The 26,696-nt window shown below is 43.7% G+C and overlaps 1 protein-coding gene across 1 annotated transcript in view; it reads right to left on the reverse strand.

Moving 5' to 3' along the window:
* Positions 1 to 24,972, reverse strand: part of LOC124605900 (arylsulfatase B-like) — a 72,310-nt gene extending 47,338 nt beyond the window's left edge. Inside the window, exons 1-4 of the mRNA XM_047137846.1 lie at positions 24,943 to 24,972; positions 16,234 to 16,373; positions 10,458 to 10,617; positions 150 to 373 (exon numbers count right to left, since the gene is read on the reverse strand). Of these exons, the coding sequence (XP_046993802.1) occupies positions 150 to 373; positions 10,458 to 10,617; positions 16,234 to 16,373; positions 24,943 to 24,970 (552 nt within the window). The 5' untranslated portion in view covers positions 24,971 to 24,972. The remainder of the gene's footprint in view (positions 1 to 149; positions 374 to 10,457; positions 10,618 to 16,233; positions 16,374 to 24,942) is intronic.
* Positions 24,973 to 26,696: the final 1,724 nt, after the last annotated feature.

Consider the following 26,696-nt stretch of genomic DNA (forward strand, 5'->3'; position numbering starts at 1 on the left):
CGACAGCAGATTTTTTTCCAGATATGAGTACCAAAAGTTGGCCAGGCGTTCGGAAGTTATTCCTTATGTATTACTTCTTGCTACCACCATTCCCACTTGCAAGAATAAAATGTCACTGGGACTCTTCCCCGATACGTATACAGACTTACTCCAGATTGGATTATGAAGTCATAGTAGCCAACCAGACCACTCCAGTAGCCGAGGTGTGAGTCGAACCCACGGTACGTTGGGGTGTACTTCTTTGAGTGGTGGCCGAGGTGCCACTTGCCCACAGCTCTGGTGACGTAGCCCAGGTCCTTGAGGTACTGCGGCAGGATCTTCCCCTCGGGCAGCGCGCGAAGCTGAGCGGGAGAAATGGGCTGCCCCTGCATACCTGTTGACAGACAACCATTTCTCGACAGTGGTTTAGCAGATGTACAGTCTTCCAATGTGGAGAATTATTACAATATAATCAGTACAAAAGAAAATTCTTGTTAATTAGTGTGAATGGAGACAACGATATTAATTTTTATTATAGAGTTTTCGGAAATCATTTTGTTTTCATTACATTAGCTATTATTGTTTTGTAGGACTGGAACCTACTTCCGACTCATGCAACTACTCGTCTAAATTATCGGTTTCGTCACAAATAACAGAGTTTCAGCATAGCATATGATGCTCAACGTAGTCACGTTACGTATACTTATGATAGTTGCAACCGTTACAGTTAAACTTCTAACTACGAATAGTGTTTTCTTGTTCTCTTGACAAGTGCTTTGTTCCTCCGCGTTTGCTACGCTTTTATCGCCTTAGTTTATCTAACACAACGATATGCATATTTCAGTGTACTCTCTGACTAACATAACGACATGCATATTTCAGTGTACTCTTCGAGATACACACGCCAGCCACGGTGGTCTCGCGGAACCGCGCGACTGCTACGGTCGCAGGTTCGAATCCTGCCTCGGGCATGGATGTGTGTGATGTCCTTAGGTTAGTTAGGCTTAAGTAGTTCTAAGTTCTAGGGGACTGGTGACCACAGATGTTAAGTCCCATAGCGCTCAGAGCCATTTGAACCATTTCACAAACACAAATACACAGGAAGTGCAGGCCAGCACAAAAGTTTCTCACGAGAAAGCAAGACAAAAATAAACACATGCCGATCAAATTTCCCTCCGTTCTGGATTTTGCTCTGTAGTGGTAGTTTGAATATAAACACATCAAAAACAGATTTGTATCATCTCGGTTCCGAGACTTCCGGAACCTGTATAGAAAATCTGAATAGAGATCAACATAAACATCATTTCCGCACTTTTTATTGCACATGAAAACCACGCATGTGATGTTTACCCCCATACAGCGAGACCTTCAGAGCTGGCGGTTCAGAATGCTGTACACACCGGTACCTCTAATAACCAGTAGCACGTTCATTGCATTGATGCATGCCTCGTCAAGGCACTGTTTGTCCAGATTGTCCCACACCTCATCGGTGATTCGATGTAGATCCCACAGAGCGGTTGTGGGTCACGTCATTCACAAGATGCGCACGATGGGGGCGTGAATTGTCGTCCATGAAGACGAAGGCCTCGCCAGTATGCTACCAATTTGGTTCACAATTGTATCGTACAGCCATTACGGTGCCTTCCATGACCACCAGTGGCGTACGTCGGCCCCACACAATGCCACCCCAAAACAACTGGGAACCTCCATCTTGCTGCACTCGCTGGACACTATGTGTAAGGCGTTCAACTTGACCGGATTGCCTCCAAAAACGTCTCCGACGAGTGTCTGGTTGGAAGCATATGCGACACTCATCGGTGAAGAGAACTTGATGCCAATCATGAGTTGTCCATTCGGCATTTTGTTGGACCCATCTGTACCGCGCTGCATGGTTCCGTGGTTGCAAACATGGACCTCCCCATGGACGTCGGGAGTCAAGTTGAGCATCATGGAGCCTATTGTGTACAGTTTGAGTCGTAACACGACGTCCTGTGGCTGCACGAACAGCATTATTCAATATGGTGGCGTTGCTATCACGGTTCCTCCGAGCCATAATCCGTAGGTAGTGATCATCCACTGCAGTAGTATGTAGCCCTTGGGAGGTCTGAGCGAGGCATGTCATCGACTGTTCCAGTCTCTCTGTATCTCCTCCATGTCCGAACAACATCGCTTTCGTTCACTCCGAGACGCCTGGACACTTCCCGTGTTGAGAGCCCTTCCTGGCAGAAAATAACAATGCGGATGCTATCGAACCACGGTACTGACCGTGTAGGCATGGTTGAACTACAGACAACACGAGCCATGCACCTCCTTCCTGGTGGAATGACTGGAACTGACCAGCTGCCGGATCTCCTCTGTCTAATAGGCGCTGCTCATGCATAGTTGTTTACATCTTTTGGCGGGTTTAGTGACATCTCTGAACAGTCATAAGGACTGTGTCTGTGATATAATATCCAGTCAATGTCTATCTTCAGGAGTTCTGTGAACTGGGGTGATGCAAAATTTTTTTGATGTGTGTAGTACCAAGGAATACCTTTCGCTTGGAGGCGATAATCAAAGGCCTTTCAGCCACTTTGTCCTCTTTTCGTACTATATTCGTCGTATTCTAATAATCCCTGTATTTAAGTGTGAGATTTGAAGAGAGCTTTTCCATAACACTAGCTTCAAACTGTTATGTTACATTTACTAACCAAATCCGCTGATCAGACTTTTACATTCTAGTAGTGGTCATCTCTCTGACATTTTCTTTTTGGACATCGAAATTCTTCCATTTTCTTCTGGTAAACCTTCCGGGATGTAAGGTCGTGGTCCATGAAACTCTTCAACTCCTATCGTTTCGTCCCGTAACTCTGGTCACACCCACTTTCTACGATATATAAGTCACTCTCAGACGTCCGACCCGTCAGTCGGCAAGACTCACCGGAGGAGAAACACCCCCCTGAAGATGTCCAGCGCAGCTCTGGACGAAACGTTAGGAGCTGAAGAGTTTCATGGACCACGACCTTACATCCCGGAAGGTTTATCAGAAGATATGTCAACCGGTCGTGAAAGCCTTCATACTATTCATCCATTTTATTGTTTGAACCGATTCATTTGCTGCTTTAAGTATCATTAAGACTTATCTGTTTAATTCTGGCAGATGTTTTTGTGTTTCACAACTTTCATCAATGGTCAGTGTTTCTCAGGCTCGTAATCCACAAACGGATGAAAAGTTCCTAAATGAATTTCTCTTATTTCACCACCAGTATCGAACTGACACTGAGAATCGCTTGAATACGCACGTTTTCACACTATAAACTCCAAACCTGTTAATCAATTGAATCTGTGTGAAAAATGCCTTAAAATCCCATTTGAACAAAACACAACGTTAAATCTAGCTGGCCACACAGACTGCTCACACAACGTTAACAATACCTTCGTAATTACTTCAACGTAGTACATAGTGTAGGAAAGCCATATCATGCAGTGTGTAGCAGTAGGTGAATTGTGATTTACTTCTCCGCATGAGGCTTCAGCGGAGTGCAGAATGAAGACAGACAGAGGCTTAGATATGAACACTGTAAAAGAAAAGGAAAATGTTGTACTTCTTTCTACATCAGTCTACGACACAACCTGCCTTAAACGTTGGTATAGCGCAAAGAACCACTTACAGTTTGTAAACGAAATTGTAGTATGGAACTATTAGAATGAATTATTATTTTATATGAGATTCAGAGATTATTATTATGTTTCAGCAAAATATATACCGAGTGCATTCGAGAAAGAAGTTTTCATTCAACCATACAACAATTTTACTGGGTACATCAGCTTCCAGTAAAATTTATCAGGTTGGTATGACACTGCGAAATGAGAGAGCGTCACTTAAGGATACTGTATCTGACATACATGAACCAGTTATAATAGCGCACGAGACTGCTCAGTCTTTGGCTCCGGCTCGATCCTTGCTGTCCTCCAACGTCCAATTTTTGTTGCGCTTTCCTGTTCTCCTTTAGGAAACCAAACAAAGAAGTTCGGCGTCAGCGTCTCTGGCGTGGCGCATGAATTTTCACACGCGACGGCCTGATTGGCTAACTTCAATGCTAATTAACGAGGAAACGGCGCGACCTATTTAATTTTTCCTCAACTACTACTTCTCAGCACAACCTACCCTGCAAACCTTTACATGTTTTTCAAACTATTACTGGCCACCTCGCAAGAGGCCACCCTTTTTAATTGAGGGCATTCGGAACCTAACAGCAGCACTGAGGACTAAATTGACGTTTGAAAACCAAGACATATATCTATTTGACCAAAAAGTTTATATCCAATATTTATTACCAGTTTTAACTTTTAACCATGGGACTTGGATTTTCAAAGCGGAAAGTTGCTTAGCTAGGAACGGAGAGCTGCAAGTCAAGAACTATTAGAGCAAATTAGCAAACAAATACATTGATCAGAGAATAGACTGGAATTGAAGGCATAACTATGCCTGTATTAAAAATGGAGTTGAGTTGTATATGGAGTTAGGTGACTTGATAATACACTCCTGGAAATGGAAAAAAGAACACATTGACACCGGTGTGTGAGACCCACCATACTTGCTCCGGACACTGCGAGAGGGCTGTACAAGGAATGATCACACGCACGGCACAGCGGACACACCAGGAACCGCGGTGTTGGCTGTCGAATGGCGCTAGCTGCGCAGCATTTGTGCACCGCCGCCGTCAGTGTCAGCCAGTTTGCCGTGGCATACGGAGCTCCATCGCAGTCTTTAACACTGGTAGCATGCCGCGACAGCGTGGACGTGAACCGTATGTGCAGTTGACGGACTTTGAGCGAGGGCGTATAGTGGGCATGCGGGAGGCCGGGTGGACGTACCGCCGAATTGCTCAACACGTGGGGCGTGAGGTCTCCACAGTACATCGATGTTGTCGCCAGTGGTCGGCGGAAGGTGCACGTGCCCGTCGACCTGGGACCGGACCGCAGCGACGCACGGATGCACGCCAAGACCGTAGGATCCTACGCAGTGCCGTAGGGGGCCGCACCGCCACTTCCCAGCAAATTAGGGACACTGTTGCTCCTGGGGTATCGGCGAGGACCATTCGCAACCGTCTCCATGAAGCTGGGCTACGGTCCCGCACACCGTTAGGCCGTCTTCCGCTCACGCCCCAACATCGTGCAGCCCGGCTCCAGTGTTGTCGCGACAGGCGTGAATGGAGGGACGAATGGAGACGTGTCGTCTTCAGCGATGAGAGTCGCTTCTGCCTTGGTGCCAATGATGGTCGTATGCGTGTTTGGCGCCGTGCAGGTGAGCACCACAATCAGGACTGCATACGACCGAGGCACACAGGGCCAACACCCGGCATCATGGTGTGGGGAGCGATCTCCTACACTGGCCGTACACCACTGGTGATCGTCGAGGGGACACTGAATAGTGCACGTTACATCCAAACCGTCATCGAACCCATCGTTCTACCATTCCTAGACCGGCAAGGGAACTTGCTGTTCCAACAGGACAATGCACGTCCGCATGTATCCCGTGCCACCCAACGTGCTCTAGAAGGCGTAAGTCAACTACCCTGGCCAGCAAGATCTCCGGATCTGTCCCCCATTGAACATGTTTGGGACTGGATGAAGCGTCGTCTCACGCGGTCTGCACGTCCAGCAAGAACGCTGGTCCAACTGAGGCGCCAGGTGGAAATGGCATGGGAAGCCGTTCCATAGGACTACGTCCAGCATCTCTACGATCGTCTCCATGCGAGAATAGCAGCCTGCATTGCTGCGAAAGGTGGATATACACTGTACTAGCCCGCATCTCGTGGTCGTGCGGTAGCGTTCTCGCTTCCCACGCCCGGGTTCCCGGGTTCGATTCCCGGTGGGGTCAGGGATTTTCTCTGCCTCGTGATGGCTGGGTGTTGTGTGCTGTCCTTAGGTTAGTTAGGTTTAAGTAGTTCTAAGTTCTAGGGGACTTATAACCACAGCAGTTGAGTCCCATAGTGCTCAGAGCCATTTGAACCATTTGAACACTGTACTAGTGCCGACATTGTGCATGCTCTATTGCCTGTGTCTATGTGCCTGTGGTTCTGTCAGTGTGATCATGTGATGTATCTGACCCCAGGAATGTGTCAATAAAGTTTCCCCTTCCTGGGACAATGAATTCACGGTGTTCTTATTTCAATTTCCAGGAGTGTAGATGGAACAAAGAATTCATTCGATAAATACATGATTTTATGAAATTTACAGGATCAACATGGTACAGAATCGTTAAAGATCGCAGAGCACAGGAAAGTCTGGAGGAGCTCTTAAGCTAGCAGTGAATGCCAAATTACTGATGATATTAATAATACAGAAATACTGAAGAACAGTGTCCGAAAGGTAACTGTGCCTCTTTGAAAACACAGTTATTTGCTCCGCAAGTCGATGTTAATGTATCTCTGCAAGTAAATCTCAGTTTTCAGTTAATAAAAGATCTAATTATCCATTTCTAATTGTTACGTCCTTTTATCAAATTCAGCTTTCCCATACACCCTCCCAGGACCACATAAAGGAATATGTTTATGATGAAAGGAAATATGAAAAATGGAATGATTCAGCAAGTACTTGGTCATAACCCAGAGAAAGTTTCTGGCTGACTGTTGATGTCGTTGGTTTTTGGGAGGAAATGCGTGATTAAGACTCATAAATCATAATTTATTTCTAGCTTCCTACGATAATCTATTAATTACTAAGCTTACTTCTCTCTGCTGGCAGCATCGGCCTCTTAAATCACTGCCTTCTCCCTTATTTCCACCCTAAGCTGTTTCAAATACGCTAATTACATTTCTCCTCGTACGACAGAGGATACACAGTGACACACAGCCGTCACTATTTTGGTCATATTCTCCTTGCACAGAATACCACTAATCCATTTTCTATACTCCCGCAACCTCAGGAAATCTTTAGCAGGCGCCTTCATTCGGCACTCGCAGTGTCACAAACAGGGCGTGCAAAATCTCGGACACCCCTGTGGTATGTCACTTGGCGGAAGCAGCGGCCAGTGCCCCTCGCGGCAGGTAGTGCCTAACAAAGGGACAAACCAGTCTGCCACCCTTCTCCAGGCTGCTCGGCGGAACGCGTCAGAGCTTTTAGCAGCTCACTGCAACATCCAGTCTTTACCTGCGCATTACGAAGAACTTAGCCTCCTCTTCAACCAACTAAACTACCACGTAATCCTCTTATCCGAAACGTGGTTGAAACCACACATATCCTCTGCATCTTTTCATCTCCCAGGGTACACATTTCTTAGGGCAGACACATCAAAAAAGCGAGGTGGCGGGGTCGGCGCGTGTATACGAACAGATCTCAAAGCGAAAGTCTTATGTACGTCAAATCCTGCTGAAGAAAAAGAGGCTGAATTCATGTTCATTGAAATAAATATACAAAGTCGGAAATTGTTGACTGGCGTCGTGTACAAGCCGCCAAAAATAAGCTCAATGAGTTCCTTCCAGTCGGAATTACATTCACTTCAGTGTCAATACGAACATGTCATCGTAATGGGTGACTTGAACATAGACCTGCTAAGAGACACTCCCTCCGCAATAAACCTAAGAAGACTGTTTAGTTGCAATAGCATGAACATTCTTCCATTACAACCTACACACCATACGGCGCACAGTCATACTCTTATAGACGTAATCGCAACGAAACAGACTGACAAAGTAAGAGATGTTGGTCAAACATCGGCCCCTGGCCTCTCAGCACATGATGTAATATTCCTGGCCTACTCTGTGCAGCCCCCAAGGATCAAATCGCGTTACATAACTTGTAGGAACATGAAACGTTTTGACCTTGACGCTCTAACAGCCGATTGCTCAGAAATCCTATGGCATCAAATAATCAGAAAACTCACAATCGACGGCAAAATTAATGAACTTGGTGATAAACTCACTGCCCTCTATGACAAACATGCACCTGTGCGCACAATCCGTGTAAGAAAATCTCCTGCTCCATGGCTGACAGCTGAATTACGTCAAATGATGACTAATAGGGATGCTGCCCACAGGCGTTTCAAGGCAGATCCGAAACCCGAGCGTTTCGAAGAATATAGAAAGCTACGGAACAGAGTGAAACAATGCATTCGCAATGCTAAAATCAGGCACGCTCGCTCCCTTGTATGCAGCGATCTGACGCCCACGACTCTATGGAAGAATCTCCGTAGCTTGGGGGTCGGAAAGGCAAAATCGGAAACTACTTTTCATGTGTCTGCTAACGAATTAAATGAATTCTTCTCTCCACCTCTGAATACCAGCACAGCTGATAATTACCGTCCACAAGAATCCCCAAACAGGATAACTAACAACGATACCTTCCATCTAAAACATGTAACAACAAATACGGCAAGAATAGCAATAATGAGAATCTCTTCTGATGCAATAGGCAGCGACAGTATCGGTATAACCATGATTAAGAATGTTGCCGATATCTTAGTACCTGTCTTAACTGACATATTTAATTTTTCTCTCGTGAACGGAATATATCCTACTGCATGGAAAAGAAGCCTAATTCGACCCATCCCTAAGATCGAAAACCCGCAACTGCCTAGTGATTACCGACCAATTAGCATACTGCCTGCTGTTTCCAAAGCACTTGAATATATTGTTCATGACCAAATCACTGAACACTTGCATGAATTCAGCCTATATGACAAATTTCAATCCGGTTTCCGTAAACATCACAGCACAAACAATGCTCTAATTAAAGTAACTGATGACCTGAAATATGGCATCGACAATCGAAAGGCAACAATATTGACGCTACTGGACTTCAGCAAAGCTTTTGACACTGTTAACTTTGACATATTGCTCAGAAAAATGCAACAGCTTAATTTATCTGATAGTGCAATGAGATGGTTTGAAAGCTACTTAAAAGACAGACAGCAATGTGTTGTCTGCGTAAATGAAAAATCTTCCTGGAAACATGTTTCCTCGGGAGTGCCACAAGGATCAGTCTTAGGACCACTTTTGTTTTCTTTATATGTCAACGACATTTCGTCGGTTCTGTCCTCCTGTAAATATCATTTCTATGCCGACGACCTCCAGCTCTACCTAAGCGTCAGACCTGAAGATGTAAACACTGCAATCGCTCAGATGAATGATGATCTGTCTTCAGTAGTGAGATGGGCGAAAAACCTGGGGCTTAAACTAAATGCAAAAAAGACGCAAGTAATCTTAATAGCCCATCAGAAATTAATAAGTTCAGATTTCCGCGAACGGCTACCTCCTATTCTGCTCGACGGTACTCTAATACCATATCAGAAAACAGTGAAGAACTTGGGTGTAACTTTGGATGAGCATCTCAACTGGGCGGAGAATACAGTCGCAGTGTGCCGAAAGACGTCTGGTTGTCTCTATGCTCTCAAAAAGTTTCGGAACATATTTCCACAGGACTTGAAACGCCAGCTCGTGCAAGCACTCGTTCTACCGAACCTCCACTATTGTGATGTGATTCAACAAGGCATGAGTAGTGAAAACAAAAGACGGCTAGAGCTAACCATGAATGCCTGTGTGCGTTACACCTGCAACATTCGCCGATATGATCATGTTAGTGCTTCATACTCCGAGCTAGGGTGGCTGCGGCCGGACAAATTGCGTGACTACCACACTCTATGTCTACTCCACCGACTCCTCATCGCGCAAGCATCCCAGTACCTTGCTTCAGAGATTAAAAACCTGTCATGTCATCATAATCGAAACACGAGGTCACTCTTATTTGGTATCCTAACTGTGCCCACTCACAAAACAAAAACTTTTGCAAACTCCTTCTCAGGTGCCGCTGTCCGCCTATGGAACAAACTGCCCCTTACCTTGCGCAAAATTCGATCTCCTGCTGCTTTTAAGAAGAAGTTGAAACATTTCCTACTATCATCCTCACAAAGTTCTCCACAAAATTAATGTACAAGGACAATCCCCTCAGCTGTCAAATAGCAAAGCTAGCGTCTCCTATCTTGCTCCTGAGATGCCTTCCCCTTCATCTTTCTCTATTAGCCACGCAATCTTCTTTTCCTTTATATTTCCTTAATTATGTTTCATCATGTCTCTATTCTTCTCCTCCCTTCACCATGAGTCTCCCTCATACTCCGTGCTGCCGGCACTCCTATCTAAAATCTGTCTCTTCAATAACGTCTAATTATAACAGTACTTGTGACCTAAGAATATAAACTCTATATGTATGTATTTTTCCAGGTGTACCTTTCAAATTGTTTATTTCACTTTTTGTACTAGATGTAGTTTAACATGCCTACTAAAACATATGAATGTAAAATAAGTAGAATGCCTGGTTAGATGTAAGAGAGGGCCTGATGGCCCAAATCTTGCCAGGTTAAATAAATCAATAAATAAATAAATAAATAAATAAATTTATAAATGGCTAAGGTGACATCGTCGTCACGAATAGGTTCATAACATCTACCGCAATCGAAAGAAATTGTCATGCACTGGAACCATTTCATTCATAGTACTGACCTGTGCGAATAGGGTACTTCCCAGTCATGAGAGCTGATCTCGAAGGCGTACACACAGGCTGCACGTAATGACTGTTGAGGATGACGCCGTGGTATGCCAAGGCGTCGATGTTGGGCGTAGGAATCTGATCGGAGCCGTGGAAACTAACGTCATTCCAGCCCTGGAAGAGGTTCGTATAAAAAAAAGCAATGTTTCCGTCTTTTAATGACTTAGTTTTACATCATAAAAAATAGTGAATATCTACATTCAGTGGCTCAGGAGAACTGTACTTTTTGACATTTAACATTGAGTGTTATTACGATCTGTTATCTGCTGTTTTGAGTTCTGTACCTCTTTTCATAATTGCTTTTAATCGTCAGACATTGAAGTAATTAGTTTCTTGTTGGATGGAATGTATACCAGGTGTCAATAAAATAATAATTGAGCTACATCTCAATCAGTGCTTACCCAAAAAAGTCTGTGGATGAGATAAACAACTTACTGTTCAGCAAAAAATGTTACGCAACTTTACACTATTGTAGTAACATTCTACAGGTTTCTTACTGAATATTTAAGGCTCAAATAAAATTCAACGCTGTCCGAGTAAGGTGGCAATGAACAGCGAGAAAAGCGACTGATTGCGAGTCGAAACTATAAAAAGTGTCCTCTGCCATCAACAACAGGTTCCAAGCAAACGCTGTGACATTTGAGAAACAGAAATGGTAAGCGAGGTATCTAAACAGACTCAGATTCTTGTTAGTAGATGCAGCGTTTACATAGAACACTTCGAAGGAAACACGAATACCGTTATGGTTGTAGAGAGATTAACGTAAGTGGCAGAAACGTTACGAACAACTACAGTCCAGAAAGACGATCATAAGTTGAAGTACACGTTGCAGATACTCATAATAATTCTTGTACTAAGGAGTTCACGAGAAACTAAGTAAAAAAATGAAATTGTAATTATGAACAGCGCCTGTTATTCAGTAAAAGGAAAATATAAATACTAACACGGAAATTAATCAGATAAATTCTAAGTATAGAAGAAAAACAATATTGAAGCGGCTATGTCGAATGTTCCACTGAGAGATAGGGATAGAGGGCAAGAAATCAATAGATATTTATTGGAAAGCTTGTAAACTAAAATGTCTAAGTACATTCTCTAAATAGTATATAGTAATAATCATGTAAACTGAAAACGGAAGATAATGAACAAAACAAAATAGCATAAGAGAGTAAGTGGGCTCGAAACAGAGAGACAAGAGCCCAGGTTCTGCCATGCTGCTGATACGAAGCGAAAAATATCTATTTTATGGGGATGTTCTTCACAGTAAACACCAAGGGAAAACACTGTAAACATTTCATATAAGCCGCTATGCAGAAAAGCTAAGGTGCTCGACAAGAAAAAGGAAGATCACACAAGAATGTAGCATACACAAAGATTTATTAACGAAGGGTTACCATGGTGGACATGCTATTAACTGTGTATTTTGTTGTTGTTGTTGTTGTTTCAGGTGTGGGGTACTCAGTGTTAGGCGTTACTGAGGAAAAGCGAGAATTAACTAGCCTGGGTAAATCAAATACTCCTGAAACGCATTGGCTGTGACAGACACAATAATGCACATTGTCAGAAGTGTCTACTGTGCTAAATTTATATAGGCAGAAATACGCACAACAGATATTGTAGACATATTGCAATATCCGTGTTTATCTGATTGTTTTAAAGAAAGTTAGCTACAGGAGGGTGCACCCGTGGTCTAGGGGTAGCGTCTCTCCTTCCTAATCAAAAGGTTCTCTGTCACGTGTTCGAACATCCCCACCCCCTCCACCCGCTTAATTTCTGAATAAAAATTATCTGTAATGGCGGCCGAAGACTTCCGCCATAAGAAGTCATCCTTATTCAGCAAACGCCCTTGCCAAAGAGGGTGGAAGTTCGAACAGAGGCTCAGGGCACACTCTTGTCCTTGCCGTGGGAAGCTGCCCCCAAAGGCGGAAGAACCAGCTGTGATCAATGCCGTGAGGATGCAGATGGCAATGGAAGCTACTGCATTAAAGGCACATCATATGTGACGACATAATGTAGCCTGTAACTGAAAAATCGCCATGATAATCTCTCCTTTGGCAAAGGACTCCAGACACATCCCCCATTCGGATCTTCGGGAGGAAACTGCTAAGGGGCAGGTGTCCAGCAGAAAAAGACTACATAACCAATGAAAGGATAACATTCAACGGGTCGGAGCGTGGGATTTCAGAGGTTTGATCATGGTAAGGAAGCTAGAAAATGAGAAAATGGAAATGCATGAGTTCAGTCTACGTATAGCAGTGCTCAGTGAAGTGAAGTGCTAAGAAGACAAGGATTTCTGGTCACATGAGTATAGGGCAATATAACCGTCTGCAGAAAATAGTATAATGAGAGTAGGCTTCGTTATAAATAGTAAGATGGGGCAGACAGTGAGTTACCGTTTACAGTTCGGTGAAAGGGTTGCTCTCATAACAATCGAGTGCACACCAACACCGTCAACAATAGTTCAGGTATATGTGACTACGTTGCACGCCGAAGATAAAGAGATGGAGAAAGTAAAGGAGGATATTCAATGGATAATTCAACACGTAAAGGTGATGAAAATCTAATAGTCGTGATGGAATGAAATATAATTGTGAGGGAAGAACTAGAAAGAAGGGTCATGGAAGAATATGATCTTAGTACTACGAATGAGACAAGAAGAGACTAATTGAGTTCTACAATAAATTTGAGATAGTAATAACGAACACTCAGTTGGATTACACCACGGTCAGGAGGAGATGCCGGAATCAGATATCGGATTGTAAGGCATACCCAGCGGCAATATAGACTCAGATCATTATGATCATTATTTAGTAGTGACGAAGATCAGGCTGAAGTTTGAGCGAGTAGTCAGAAAGAATCAATGTGCAAAGAAGTGGGAAGCGGATATACTAACGAATGAATAGATATGCTCGAGGTTCTCTGAGGCTATAGAGTGATAAGGAATAATTCAATAGGCAGTTCAGATGAAGAGGAATGGACGTCTCTAAAAATGGCAATCACAGCAGCTTAGAAGAAAAACATAGGCACAAAGAAGGTAGCTGCGAAGTAACCATGGGTAACAGAAGAAATACTTGAGTAGGTCGATGAAAGAAGGAAGTACAAAAATGTTCAAGGGCATTCACGAATGCAGAAATACAAGTCACATAGTAATAAAGTAACTGGGAAGTGCAGGGAAGCCAAGGCGAAATGGCTGCATGTTAATGTGAAGAAATCGAAAGAAAAATTAGTCTCGGAAGGACTGCACCAAAAAGTCATGACACATTTCGATGAAATTAAAAGCAAGTGTGGTAACATTAAAGGCGTTACTGGAATTCCACTGTTAAATACAGAGGAGAGAGCGGATAGGTGGAATGAGTACATTGAAAGCCTAGATGAGGGGGAAGACTTGTCCGATGACGTAATAGAAGCACAAACAGGAGTCGATACCACAGAGATGGGGCATTTATTAGAATCAGCATCTGAAGGAGCCTTGGAAGACTTGAGATCGAATAAGGCCGAAGGGATAGATAACCTTCCATCATAATTTCTAAAATCATTGAGAGAAGTGTCAACAAAAAAGCTATTCACATTGGTGTACAGAATGTACACTGAGGAAACAAAGAAAGTGGTACACCTGCCTGATATCGCGTAGGGTCGCCGCGAGCCCGCTGAAGTGTTGCAACACGACGTGGCATGGACCAGACTAGTGTTGGAAGTAGTTCTGGAGGGAACTGACGCCAAGAATCCTGCAGAGCTCTCCATAAATCCGTAAGAGTAAGAGAGGTTGGAGATCTCTTCTGAACAGCACGTTGCAAGGCATCCCAGATATGCTCAATAATGTTCATGTCTGGGGAGCTTGGTGGCCAGCAGAAGTGTTTAAACTCAGAAGAGTGTTCCTGTATCTATACGTATCAGGGGTAGCATATTACTCCAACTGCACACTCCCCGCACGCCCCAAACCATTACAGAGCCTCCACCAGCTTGAACAGTCCCCTGCTGACAAGCAGGGTCCATGGATTGGCGAGGTTGTTTCCATACCCGTAAACGTCCATCTGCTCGATACAAACTGAAACGAGACTTGTCCGACCAGGCAACATGTTTCCAGTCATCAACTGATGGACCCAGGCGAGGCGTAAAGCTTTGCCTCGTGAATTCATCAAGGGTACACAAGTGGACTTTCGGCTCTGAAAGCCCATATCGATGATGTTTTGCGAAATGGTTCCCACGCTGACACTTGTTGATGGCCCAGCATTGAAATCCGCAGTAACTTGCGGAAGGCTTGTCTTCAGTCACGTTCATCGATTCTCTTTAGTCGTCTTTGGTCCCGTTCTTGTAGGATCTTTTCCCAGCTGCAACGATGTTGCTGATTTGATGTTTTACCTGTTTCCTGATATTTACGGTAAACTCGTGAAATGGTCGTACGGGGAAATCCACACTATACGGCTATTTGGAGGGTGTTGTGTCCTATCGCTCGTGCGCCGACTGTAACACCACGTCCAAACTCACCAAAATTTTGATAACCTGTCATTGTAACAGCAGTAACGGTTCTAAGACACTTATTGTCTTATATAGGCGATGCCGTCCACAGCGCCGTATTATGCCTGTTTACGTGTCTCTTTGTTTGAGTGCGCATGCCTATACCAGTTTCTTTGGCTAACACCGTCTGATTTTCGGAAAAACATCATCTACACAATTACGAAGATTGCAATAACTGACAAGTGCGAGAATTATTGTACAATCAGCTTAACAGCTCATACATCCAAGTTGCTGACGAGAATAATGTGCACGAGACTGGAAAATAAAGATGAGAATATGTTGGATGACGGTCTGTTTTGCTTTATGAAAGGTAAAAGCACTAGAGAGGCAATTCTGACGTTGCGGTTGACAATAATGGAAATATTGAAGACATATCAAGACAGGTTCGTCAGTTTTGTCGACCTGGAAGCGTTCGACAACGTAAAATGGTGCAAGATGTTCGAAATTCTCAGGAAAATATGGCTAAGCTGTAGGGAACGACGGGTAATATGTACAACAGCGAAGAGGGAAAAGTACTAGTGGAAGATCAAGAACGAGGTGCTAGGATTCAAAGAGTGTAAGACAGGAATAGAGTTTTCACACCTATTGCTGAATTTGAACAACGAAGAAGCAATTACGAGAGTAAAAGAAAGGTCCAAGAGCGAAATTAATTCAAGGTGAAAGGCTATCAGTGATAAGATTCGCCGATAATATTGCTGTCGTCAGTCAAAATGGAGAAGAATTCATGTCCAGTAGGATATTCTGAATGGAGTAATTAGTCTAACGAGTAGAGAAAATGACTGAGAGTAAATCCAAGAAAGACGAATGTAAGGAGAAAGCAGAAATGAGAAAACCGAGAAACTTAACATCAGGGTTGATAACCACGAAGTAGAAAAAGTTAAGGAATTTTGCTACCTAGGCAGCAAAACAACCCATGACGGACGAAGCAAGACATAAAAAAGTAGAATAGAAGTAGAAAAAAGAGCATTTCTGACCAAGAGAAGTCTACTAACATCAAACAGAGCCTTTAATTTGAGAAAGAAATTTCTGAGAATCTTCTTTTGGAATGCAGTATCGCACGGTAGTGAAACTTGGACTATGGGAGAAAAGGAAAAATGATAGCTATGAATAAAATGGTAAGTTCACATAATTACTCGTCCGTCACCTAAGAATTCAAACGCTGTTCAGCTTCGTTGTGCGAAACTGAAGGCTCGAGAGTGAAAGTGTGGTACTTACCAGATCATCAGCCACTATGAAGATGATGTTTGGCGGCGTTGTTACGGAATCCGTTGAGATAGCCATTGCCGCCGCGTATTCTGAGGCCGCCAGCAGCCATGCTGTCGCTAATAGCGTATACATGGTCGACAAGTGGTGTACTGGGAACAAACAGTGCAAAGAAAATTCATTTATGATTTCAGTGAAAGTTCGGATTTGCTACGAAGAAGTGATTAGTAGCGTTGGCTCATGCACTAATAGTGTAGCTGGATATTTAGAATTATAATTTCTACAAATTCTGTCGAATGAAATGATAATGAAATAACATACTCCAAATACGCGAAGTGAAGAACCAAATAACCTTGCTGAAAAGCTAATAAAATTTAAAGAGATAAGATAACACAGAATACTTACCATTTACGGAACATGATGAAATAATGAGCACCGAAACATTGTACTCTGATTGATTCTGTGTTAATTGTTATTCCACATTAAGTAAAAGGTTTTGCACAATATGTACTGAAACAACTGTGGTTATAAGAGCAATAGAACATGAAAGGGAAACAATAATTGAGAAAAGATTAGTCAGGGCTGCAGCTTATCTGCCATATTATTCAAGCAGAAAAGAGGACAGAAAACGAAGGTGAAATGTGGGAAATGAATTACAATTAAGGGCCAAGGTATAAAAAAATTAATACATAGATGATCAGTCGAACGGCAGCGACGGTAACTTGAAAAATGTTTCTCAAAGAGAGAAACATGGCAGTATGCAATATAAATTTTATTGTAATGGGGCTTTCTCTGAAGGTAGTCACTGAAATTTTGGTAACGTTATAAATTCCTTTATGTTCAGTCACCAACCTTAACTCCTGTTGATTAGCCGAAGTTGAGTAAAACTTGCGTACAGCTTTATCGATAGAGCACATAATACGCGCACATGCACACACTCACATAATCTATCTCAAACACAAAACTCGAAATAACAAACCGGAAAGAGAAATTAATGACACTGAAGCTAGGAAAGGCAGTAAATTGATTCATAAACTAAGCAACTGTTAGATAACCTTACGGCGTGTGTAATGTACCTCAATATGATCAGTATTAAACACGCGTATAAACAGTAAAATAAGTTACGAAGGATATAACATCGACTTTAACAGTTTGCAACTTTAAAAGAAGCCGAGCAGTACAACGCAATCACAAAATTTTGATTGAGTCTATGACACACGTATGTATCTCTAAAATGCAGAAGACAAAATTCATTAGCGGCATAGAGATAGTGCAGACAACTTGACATCAGCAAAGTGTGCGAAGACTGACAAAATAAAAATAAATTCGGTCTTATTATTGTTTAATTGTTTGTTGTGAGATATTAGCGCCCGTCTGTTTATCAACCTTGATCTACTTCCTTATTCTGCGTCTACTGTTATCAAAAGGAAACACTTCATTAGCAGTGGTTGAGCAGTTTATCATGGAAACGTATTTGAGTGCCAAAGAAAACTGTCAGCTACGATTTACAGTACCGAAGGAATGAGACTCATGTTGCAAGCTACTAACCAGATACACACTGGGATACCTCATAATGTCGTGTAGGGGCTTCTTTTTGTCCGTCGCAATGCGGAAAATCGACGTGGCAGGGATTCAACAAGTCGTTGGATGTCCCATTGAGAAATAGTGAGCTCTAGCGCCTCTACAGCCGTCCATATTTGCGGAAGATTTGCCGGTGCCGGATTTCGTGCGCGAACTATCTGATAATTGTTCGATGGGATTCATGTGACAGTTCCATGGTTGTTTGGGAACATTAAGTCCATGAATGGCTGCAAATTGTTTCAGTGTAATCGAATATATCTATTTACAGTCAATGATCGGTTTACACCACACCACTATGGCGCCACAACAAACATTCCAAGTGTTTTGTTGACAACTTGGATCCATGGCTCTGTCGGACCCTACCATCATAGGTAACTAGCTAAAATCGTGACTCATCTGACCAGTCCACGGGTTTCCAGTCGTCGAGCGTCCGACCGATATGGTCACGAGGTCAGGAGGGGTGCTGCAGGCGGTGACATGATCTTAGCGAAGGTACTTGCGTGGGTCGTCTGCTGTCATACCCCACTGACACCAGATTTCACCACACTGTCCTAACGGGTACGTTCGTCGTACGTCGCACAGTGATTTCTGTGATTATTTCACGCAGTGTTGCTTGCGTGTAATCACTGGCAACTATGCGCAAACGGTGATGCTCTCGCTCATTAAATGAAGGCCATCGGTCACTTCGTTGTCCTTAGTGAGAGGTAATGCCTGAAATATAGTATCCTCGGCATACTGTGGCCACTATATACAGGGTGGTGCACTGATAGTGACCGGGCCAAATATCTCACGAAATAAGCTTCAAACGAAAATACTGCAAAGAAAGAAGTGGGAAACCAGATGGCGCTGCCGTAGGTCAAACGGATATCAAGTGCGTTTTTTTGAAATAAGAATCCCCATTTTTATTACACATTCGTGTAGTACTTAAAGAAATATGAATGTTTTCGTTGGACCACTTTCTTGGCTTTGTGATAGATGGCGCTGTAATAGTCACAAACATACGACTCAAAATTTTAGACGAACAGTTGGTAACAAGTAGGTTTCTCAAATTAAAATACACAACGTAGATACGTTTGACCATTTTATTTCGGTTGTTCCAGTGTGATACATGTAATTTGTGAACTTATCATTTCCGAGAACGCATGACGGTCGGAGTGGCCGTGCAGTTCTGGGAGCTACAGTCTGGAACCGAGCGACCGCTACGGTCGCAGGTTCGAATCCTGCCTCGGGCACGGATGTGTGTGATATCCTTAGGTTAGTTAGGTTTAATTAGTTCTAAGTTCTAGGCGACTCATGACCTCAGAAGTTAAGTCGCATAGTGCTCAGACCCATTTGAACCGTTTGGCAACGCATGCTGTGACAGCGTGATTACCTGTAAATACCACATTAATGCAATAAATGCTCAAAATCATGTCCGTCAACCTCAATGCATTTGTCAATACGTGTAACGACATTTCTCTCAACAGCGAGTAGTTCGCCTTCCGTAATGTTCGCACATGCATTGACTGATTTGTTCTCCAAATAGTCAAACATTGATCCCTGGTAACGCAGTCTATCTCGGAAAAGTCTTTAGTGACGACGGCAAAAATTTCCAACTGTGAAATATTTCATTATAGGACACAGACTAAAATATGGAACACACATACGCGATAACCAGAGACAAAACGTTAATGAACATTGACTTATAGACTAAGCTCGTGGGGGCATATGTGCTTCCCATTCGTACTGTTTTTAACTTGAAAGTCCAACGAAGATTGAGCTGATTCAGTGAAACTCATTTTAGTCAAGCTGCTATTCCAAGCTCGATACTTGGAAAACGCTAAAAAAGGTAATTGGCGCACGCATTGCTAAATTGAATGGGTGCCTTTCTTTCGAAACAAACAATACAGGGAGACAAGACCACGTCTCATAAGGCAACCTAGTGCTAATGTGTGTGGACGGTACCACGTGATCGTACATAGTGACAAAGGGAATACTTCATCGTAATGAGTACGTCTATGCACAATGTGACAAAGGAATATTACAATGTTAAAAACAGGAGTACAGAATTGGTAAAATCATATCGACAAATACAGTACTTCAGTACACACGTTAAGCAAGTTTATAAATTACATAATCATTTGACGAGACCCAAAATTAATATTATTTGATCTTTCCCATAGCTTTAAGGGTGAGAGGGAGAGAGAGAGAGAGAGAGAGAGAGAGATGCTGCAAGACAATGATGTTGCAAACATATACTGCCACAAACATGCGCACGTGGATAAGTTGAGCGTCGCCATTTTGAGTGGACAATGATCGCTCATGGTACCGAGAGACGTATGCCGATCCACTGCATAACAACCAACGGAGCTGGAATACCATAAACAGATTTGAGAGCAGAATGAGATTTTCACTCTGCAGCGGAGTGTGCGCTGATATGAAACTTCCTGGCAGATTAAAACTGTGTGCCGGACCGAGACTCGAACTCGGAAGCTTTGCATTTCGCGGGCAAGTGCTCTACCAACTGAGCTACCCAAGCACGACTCACGCCCCGTCCTCACAGCTTCACTTCTGTCAGTACCTCGTCTCCAATCTTCCAAACCTTACAGAAGCTTTCCTGCGAACCTGGGCGCTGATATGAAACTTCCTAGCAGATTAAAACTGTGTGCCGGACCGAGACTCGAACTCACGACCTTTGCCTTTCGCGGGCAAGTGCTCTACACACAGTTTCGCGGGCAAGTGCTCTACACACTATTTTAATCTGCTAGGAAGTTTCAGATTTGAGAGCACTGCTGTGTGTCAATAATACAACCAACAGTCTTCAGAATCCGAATCAAAAGGTTGAACACGATCAGATGCCTTATCAAAGTCTTGAAAAGCAAGAGTACGAGGTACGGACATTACAGCAGCAACCGAAACCACGTCCCGACACTTCACTATGCGGTTAAGAATGGTATGACCAGGTACGCAGCTTTGATGTTTTGCAACAATCGTCTCCATCAGAGTTGACATCCTACAATTAACTGCCCTCACCAAGGTCTTATAATCAAAGTTTAACAAAGTAATTTGGCGAAAGCTATTAGGGGCTGCCGCTCCAGGGCGCTTCGGGATTAAAACAAGTTTTCCCACTTTGAACTAGGTCGGCACTTTTCTATCCTGTAACACTTTATTCAAAAATTACGTAAAGGTAGCACTCAACAACTGCCAAAAGCACACATAAAATTCCTTGGGAAGTCCATCCAGACTTGGGGACTTTTGAGAAGGCGATCTGACTATAAGTTTGTAAACTTCCTCAAATGGTTCAAATGGCTCTGAGCACTATGGGACTTATCATCTGAGGTCATCAGTCCCCTAGACCTTTGAACTACTCAAACCTAACTAACCTAAGGACATCACACACATCCATGCCCGAGGCAGGATTCGAACCTGCAACCGTAGTGGTCACGTGGTTCCAGACTGAAGCGCCTACAACTGCTCCGTCACAGCGGCTGCGTTATGTTAAGGTGTAATTGTCCTATCCATGATGCTGACTGGTGGGTCGTAAAATGTTTAACGGGATTCACCGTTATCGTAGATGTGTACATAGTACTGGTGTAAGATACAGTATCTGAAATAAGTGACATTTCAACACGAAAAGGAGTCTACTTCGCATATTTTCATACGCTTATGTCATATGGTATTATTTTTTGGGGTAATTCTTCTGATTCCAAAAAGGTATTTTTGGCTCAAAAACATGCTTTTCGAGCTATATGTGGTGTAAGTTGGAAAACCTCTTGTCGACCCCTATTCAATAGTCTGGGAATTTTGACATTGCTCTCACCGTATATAATTTCATTAATGTCTGTTGTTAGCAATATTAGCTTATTCCCAAGAGTTAGAAGCTTTCACTCAGTTAATACTAGGCAGAAATCAAATCTGCATGTGGAATGCACTTCCTTGACTCTTGTGCAGAAAGGAGTGCAGTATTCTGTTGCATCCAGTTTCAATAAGCTACCACAACAACTGAAAAATCTTAGCAGTAGCCCAAACACTTTTAAGTCTAAACTGAAAAGTTTCCTCATAGCTAACTCCTTCTATTCTGTCGAGGAGCTCCTGGAACAGCTAAAAAATTAAGCAAATTCCAGTGTTACAATGTTGATTTTCTTTATTTAAACTTACGACTTAGTCGCCTGAATATGTTTTTATATCTCATTTTATCTGTTTCTACAAGCGTGTTATGATTTCATATATTGACTCGTTCCATGACCATGGAGACTTCTCCTTAATGTGGTCCCACGGAACAATAAATAAATAAATAAATAAATACGCACTGTATCAGCTTGCTCCGATACGATACGTCCGTTATTTCTCTTGAGTGAATGAGTACAAGCGCGTCGGCGACGTGTCTGATGCCGAAGCAAATGATAGAAGGAAGTCAGTTCTTCCGTTATCAATGAGTGCGCCTTGGATCGGATATTCAAACCTTCCATTCGCATTCTCTTCATGGTCAATAATTCTGGCTTTAAACGCCAACCATCCGCAATTCGCCGAAGAGCGTGATCTGAGGCAGCATAAAGTTCACGCAGGATGGAACAGTAATATTCATAAGTTCTCCGAAAGTTTGACGCTTTGGCACCACAGAAAAGTATCAAAATTTGCCTGAGCCTCGCTTTTGCTAGCTGTGTCCACCGGTCAAGGGTGGAAGAGTATTTCCCAGCGGACCGTAGAGTACGCTCCCACACGGCTCGCACCACTTCATCGAGAGAGGGGTCAGCTCAGTGAGCGACGTTTAACGTCCATGGAGTGCGAAATAATTTGATTGGTTGTCGGTCGGACGGCCGCTGTGGCCGAGTGGTTCTAGGAGCTTCAGTCCGGAACCGCGCTGCTGCTGCGGTCGCAGGTTCGAATCCTGCCTCGGGCATGGATGTGTGAGATGTACTTAGGTTATTTAGTTTTAAGTAGTTCTAAGTCTAGGGGACTGTTGACCTCAGATGTTACGCTCCATAGTATTCAGAGCCATTTGAACCATTCTTTTGGCTGTCGTTCAGGACTGAGAATTGCAGTCACAGCACAGGAAGTAGTAAAGGAAGCTGTGATGACTTCAACAACAAGAATAGTATCGCTCAGGCAGTCTGATAAGTAAAACCTATCTAACCTGCTACTAGAAGTCTCAGTAAAGTGAGTAAATTTAACTAACATCGGGTATTTACGTATCCAGACGTTTTTCAGGCGTAAGGAGCGGCCAGGGCCAATTGATGTAATTCACGAGAGAAATTAAAATGTGGAGATTGATCTGCAGAACGCAATACACAATTAAAAACCATCACGCAACAGAATACCCAGAGTACTCTTACGCAATAGTAAACAATTCCTTGTTTGTAAAATCGCTAACGATCTACTGGGCGTCCAGTGCCAGAAGGGGCATATAAAAGAACCAAGGTAAGATTAAAACATTGGCAACCTATGCCCCTGACAGAATTCAACATTTACACCTTAGCAATAAGGAGTGCCATCGCCAAAGAAGAAGGCGGTCCCCGTAGAATATTCGGGCGTGACATTAAAGATCATACGAAAACCAGGTAAGGAGATATTCCTAAAAAACACCTCCTGTAAGAACACTATTCCCGCACATGAATAATAAATGAACTGTCGCAGCGAAGCCAGTCGCAGTTCTGATTCCATACGATGTACATTTAAGAATCGGCATGTGTAGGCTTGGGTCATTGACCACAGCTATACAGGGATGTACGAGACGTATCGAGCAGAATTAGGTACACTACTGAGCATGAAGGTCCATTGCGGTGTGCAGAGATGAATTAGACATCGGTGGACCAGAACCCCCGTCATTGCAATCATTTTTCTTAGATTTATTACGTGCCGCCACACATTCAGGTTGTATACGCTGCTTCTGTCGGCTACGTGGCATGGCAGCATCTGTTGATTGAGGTGTGGAAGGGGACGTAGGCACAGCTTCGTGCCCGTTAGAACGAGGGACATATAATGCAGGTCCAGTCACTGAGGCGGAAGCATTCTGTGGAACTACCAAAGCAACAGGTGATACTTGGTCGCTAATTTTATTCTCCACGGGAGTTACTGTAGGCGTCAAATTCGGAAAACCGTCGGCGTCTGAAGACGAAGGAGCAGGAGGACATTACATCGTCTCAGACTGCAACGGAGGACACAGAGACGAAGGGGGGCTCCGTCTCCACACACACACACACACACACACACACACACACACAGACACACACACACACACACACACACAGGCAATTGAGGAGGAGCCACTTCGCGAGCAGGAGGGATGCTGGGGATAACGTCTTCGCCACTCACCGTATCATGGATTGGAGTTATCGTAGCATGGAGAGGAGCAGTAGAAACAATCGATTCGAACGAGTTCGGGGCAGAAAGCACAGCCAAATCCTCACTCACATCTTGAGTGCGGCGTCTCTTGTTTGTCACTGTTACAGGTTCTATCCTGGGGGCAATATCATTCTGAACCTGTCGCGGAGGTAGAGGCGGAAATTCATTTACTCGATTGTCAGTACTGACTTTTTATTCATTATGATCTGAGCAGAAGTAGGTCCGACGTCGGGAGTGGTAGGAACATCCGTCAATTTGTGACGCTGTATTAATGACGGCTTTAATACGAAAACGCTCCGGTGGCAATTAGACCAAAAGTATACAATTTCATTACATAGGAGGCAGGATCGCTCTTGACCAGTATACATGACACGAACGCGGAAACCACACACATGTAAATGCGATGGAATATTGCGTTTGACATGCATTTCCACCGAACGAATTCCAGTACAACACTGTAATCTGTGTTGCGTAGACCAGCGTTCACGACAAGGATTCAAGACGACCTTTAGAAAGTTGTCATCGACCTCCGGCGGAAGGTTGAACACTGGAACATTGGTATCGTCAATTTCAGCATATACGAGTGACACCATACTACCCGATGCTTGAACGGGTCTTGAGAACCACGTCGTGAAAGTAATCTTTCAACGTGAAGGGGATCTGTAAATCTTACGTAAAACAAGAACTCGTCTGCGTCAAAATAAGCGATGTGGACCTGGTCAGGGTTCACATGAATTGTATAGACAAGTTAATCGTGCATTTCTAGAGACCCGGGCTGCAAGCGTCGCGTTGTTTTATTGTAAGTAAAGCTCACAGTACCTTTTCGTAGAATACACGTGGATACCATGGTAGCCATAGCGGAGCGGCCGACTGCCACTGCAAGTAGATGAACACAAGGCGGTAACGAGAAAAGCTGCACACAAGCGGCGCTGCGACAAGTGAAATAAACAAGAACCTTCCCGCTCGGTGCTCGAAGGGGAAAAACTCAATGTCGCCATTACTGACTACTTACAGTTCACAACGGCCACTGCGCGTTTCCTGTGGGTTCGACCAGGCCTGTGCTGCCGTCTGGTTGTGAGCAGGGCACAGCGAGCGTTTGGTTATCTCTGAGTCAAGGTACAACGATGTAGAAAACTGGTTTCACTTGAGATACGGGTTTTATCAAGACAGCAACGGAACTAGATATCGCAAATTACATGCTTCTTACGTGTGGTCACAGGCTGGTCTTCTGTGCTAATTTGCAAAAGGTGTTCAATGTAAAACGTGCACAGTCAGAAAGTTAAAAAGGATGTAGTGGAAGTAGTTTCCTTGCAAGTGTGACGAACAGTGACAAAAACAAAAGTACGTATTACTCTAGAACATGTGTTTAGCGCTTATTCCGTACTGTTGAATTCAAAGCACATCTACAGGGTGTTACAAAAAGGTACGGCCAAACTTTCATTAAACATTCCTCACACACAAATAAAGAAAAGATGTCATGGGGACATGTGCCCGGAAACGCTTAATTTCCATGTTAGAGCTCATTTTAGTTTCATCAGTATGTACTGTACTTCCTCGATTCACCGCCAGTTGGCCCAATTGAAAGAAGGTAATGTTGACTTCGGTGCCTGTGTTGACATGCGACTCATTGCTCTACAGTACTAGCATCAAGCACATCAGTACGTAGCATCAACAGGTTAGTGTTCATCATGAACGTGGTGTTGCAGTCAGTGCAATGTTTACAAATGCGGAGTTGGCAGATGCCCATTTGATGTACGGATTAGCACGGGGCAATAGCCGTGGCGCGGTACGTTTGTATCGAGACAGATTTCCAGAACGAAGGTGTCCCGACAGGAAGACGTTCGAAGCAATTGATCGGCGTCTTAGGGAGCACGGAGCATTCCAGCCTATGACTCGCGACTGGGAAAGACCTAGAACGACAAGGACACCTGCAATGGACGAGGCAATTCTTCGTGCAGTTGACGATAACCCTAATGTCAGCGTCAGAGAAGTTGCTGCTGTACAAGGTAACGTTGACCACGTCACTGTATGGAGAGTGCTACGGGAGAACCAGTTGTTTCCGTACCATGTACAGCGTGTGCAGGCACTATCAGCAGCTGATTGGCCTCCACGGGTACACTTGTGCAAATGGTTCATCCAACAATGTGTCAATGCTCATTTCAGTGCAAATCTCTTTACGGATGAGGCTTCATTCCAACGTGATCAAATTGCAAATTTTCACAATCACCAAGTGTGGGCTGACGAGAATCCGCAAGCAGTTGTGCAATCACGTCATCAACACAGATTTTCTGTGAATGTTTGGGCAGGCATTGTTGGTGATGTCTTGATTGGGCATGTTCTTCCACCTACGCCGGCCGGGGTGGCCGAGCGGTTCTAGGCGCTACAGTCTGGAACCGCGCGACCGCTACGGTCGCAGGTTCGAATCCTGCCTCGGACATGGATGTGTGTGATGTCTTTAGGTTAGTTAGGTTTAAGTAGTTCTAAGTTCTAGGGGACTAATGACCTCAGAAGTTGAGTCTCATAGTGCTCAGAGCCATTTGAACCATTTGAACTTCCACCTACGCTCAATAGAG

This window comes from Schistocerca americana, chromosome 3, assembly GCF_021461395.2.
Source record: "Schistocerca americana isolate TAMUIC-IGC-003095 chromosome 3, iqSchAmer2.1, whole genome shotgun sequence".
In the NCBI taxonomy this organism is placed as follows: Eukaryota; Metazoa; Arthropoda; class Insecta; order Orthoptera; family Acrididae; genus Schistocerca; species Schistocerca americana.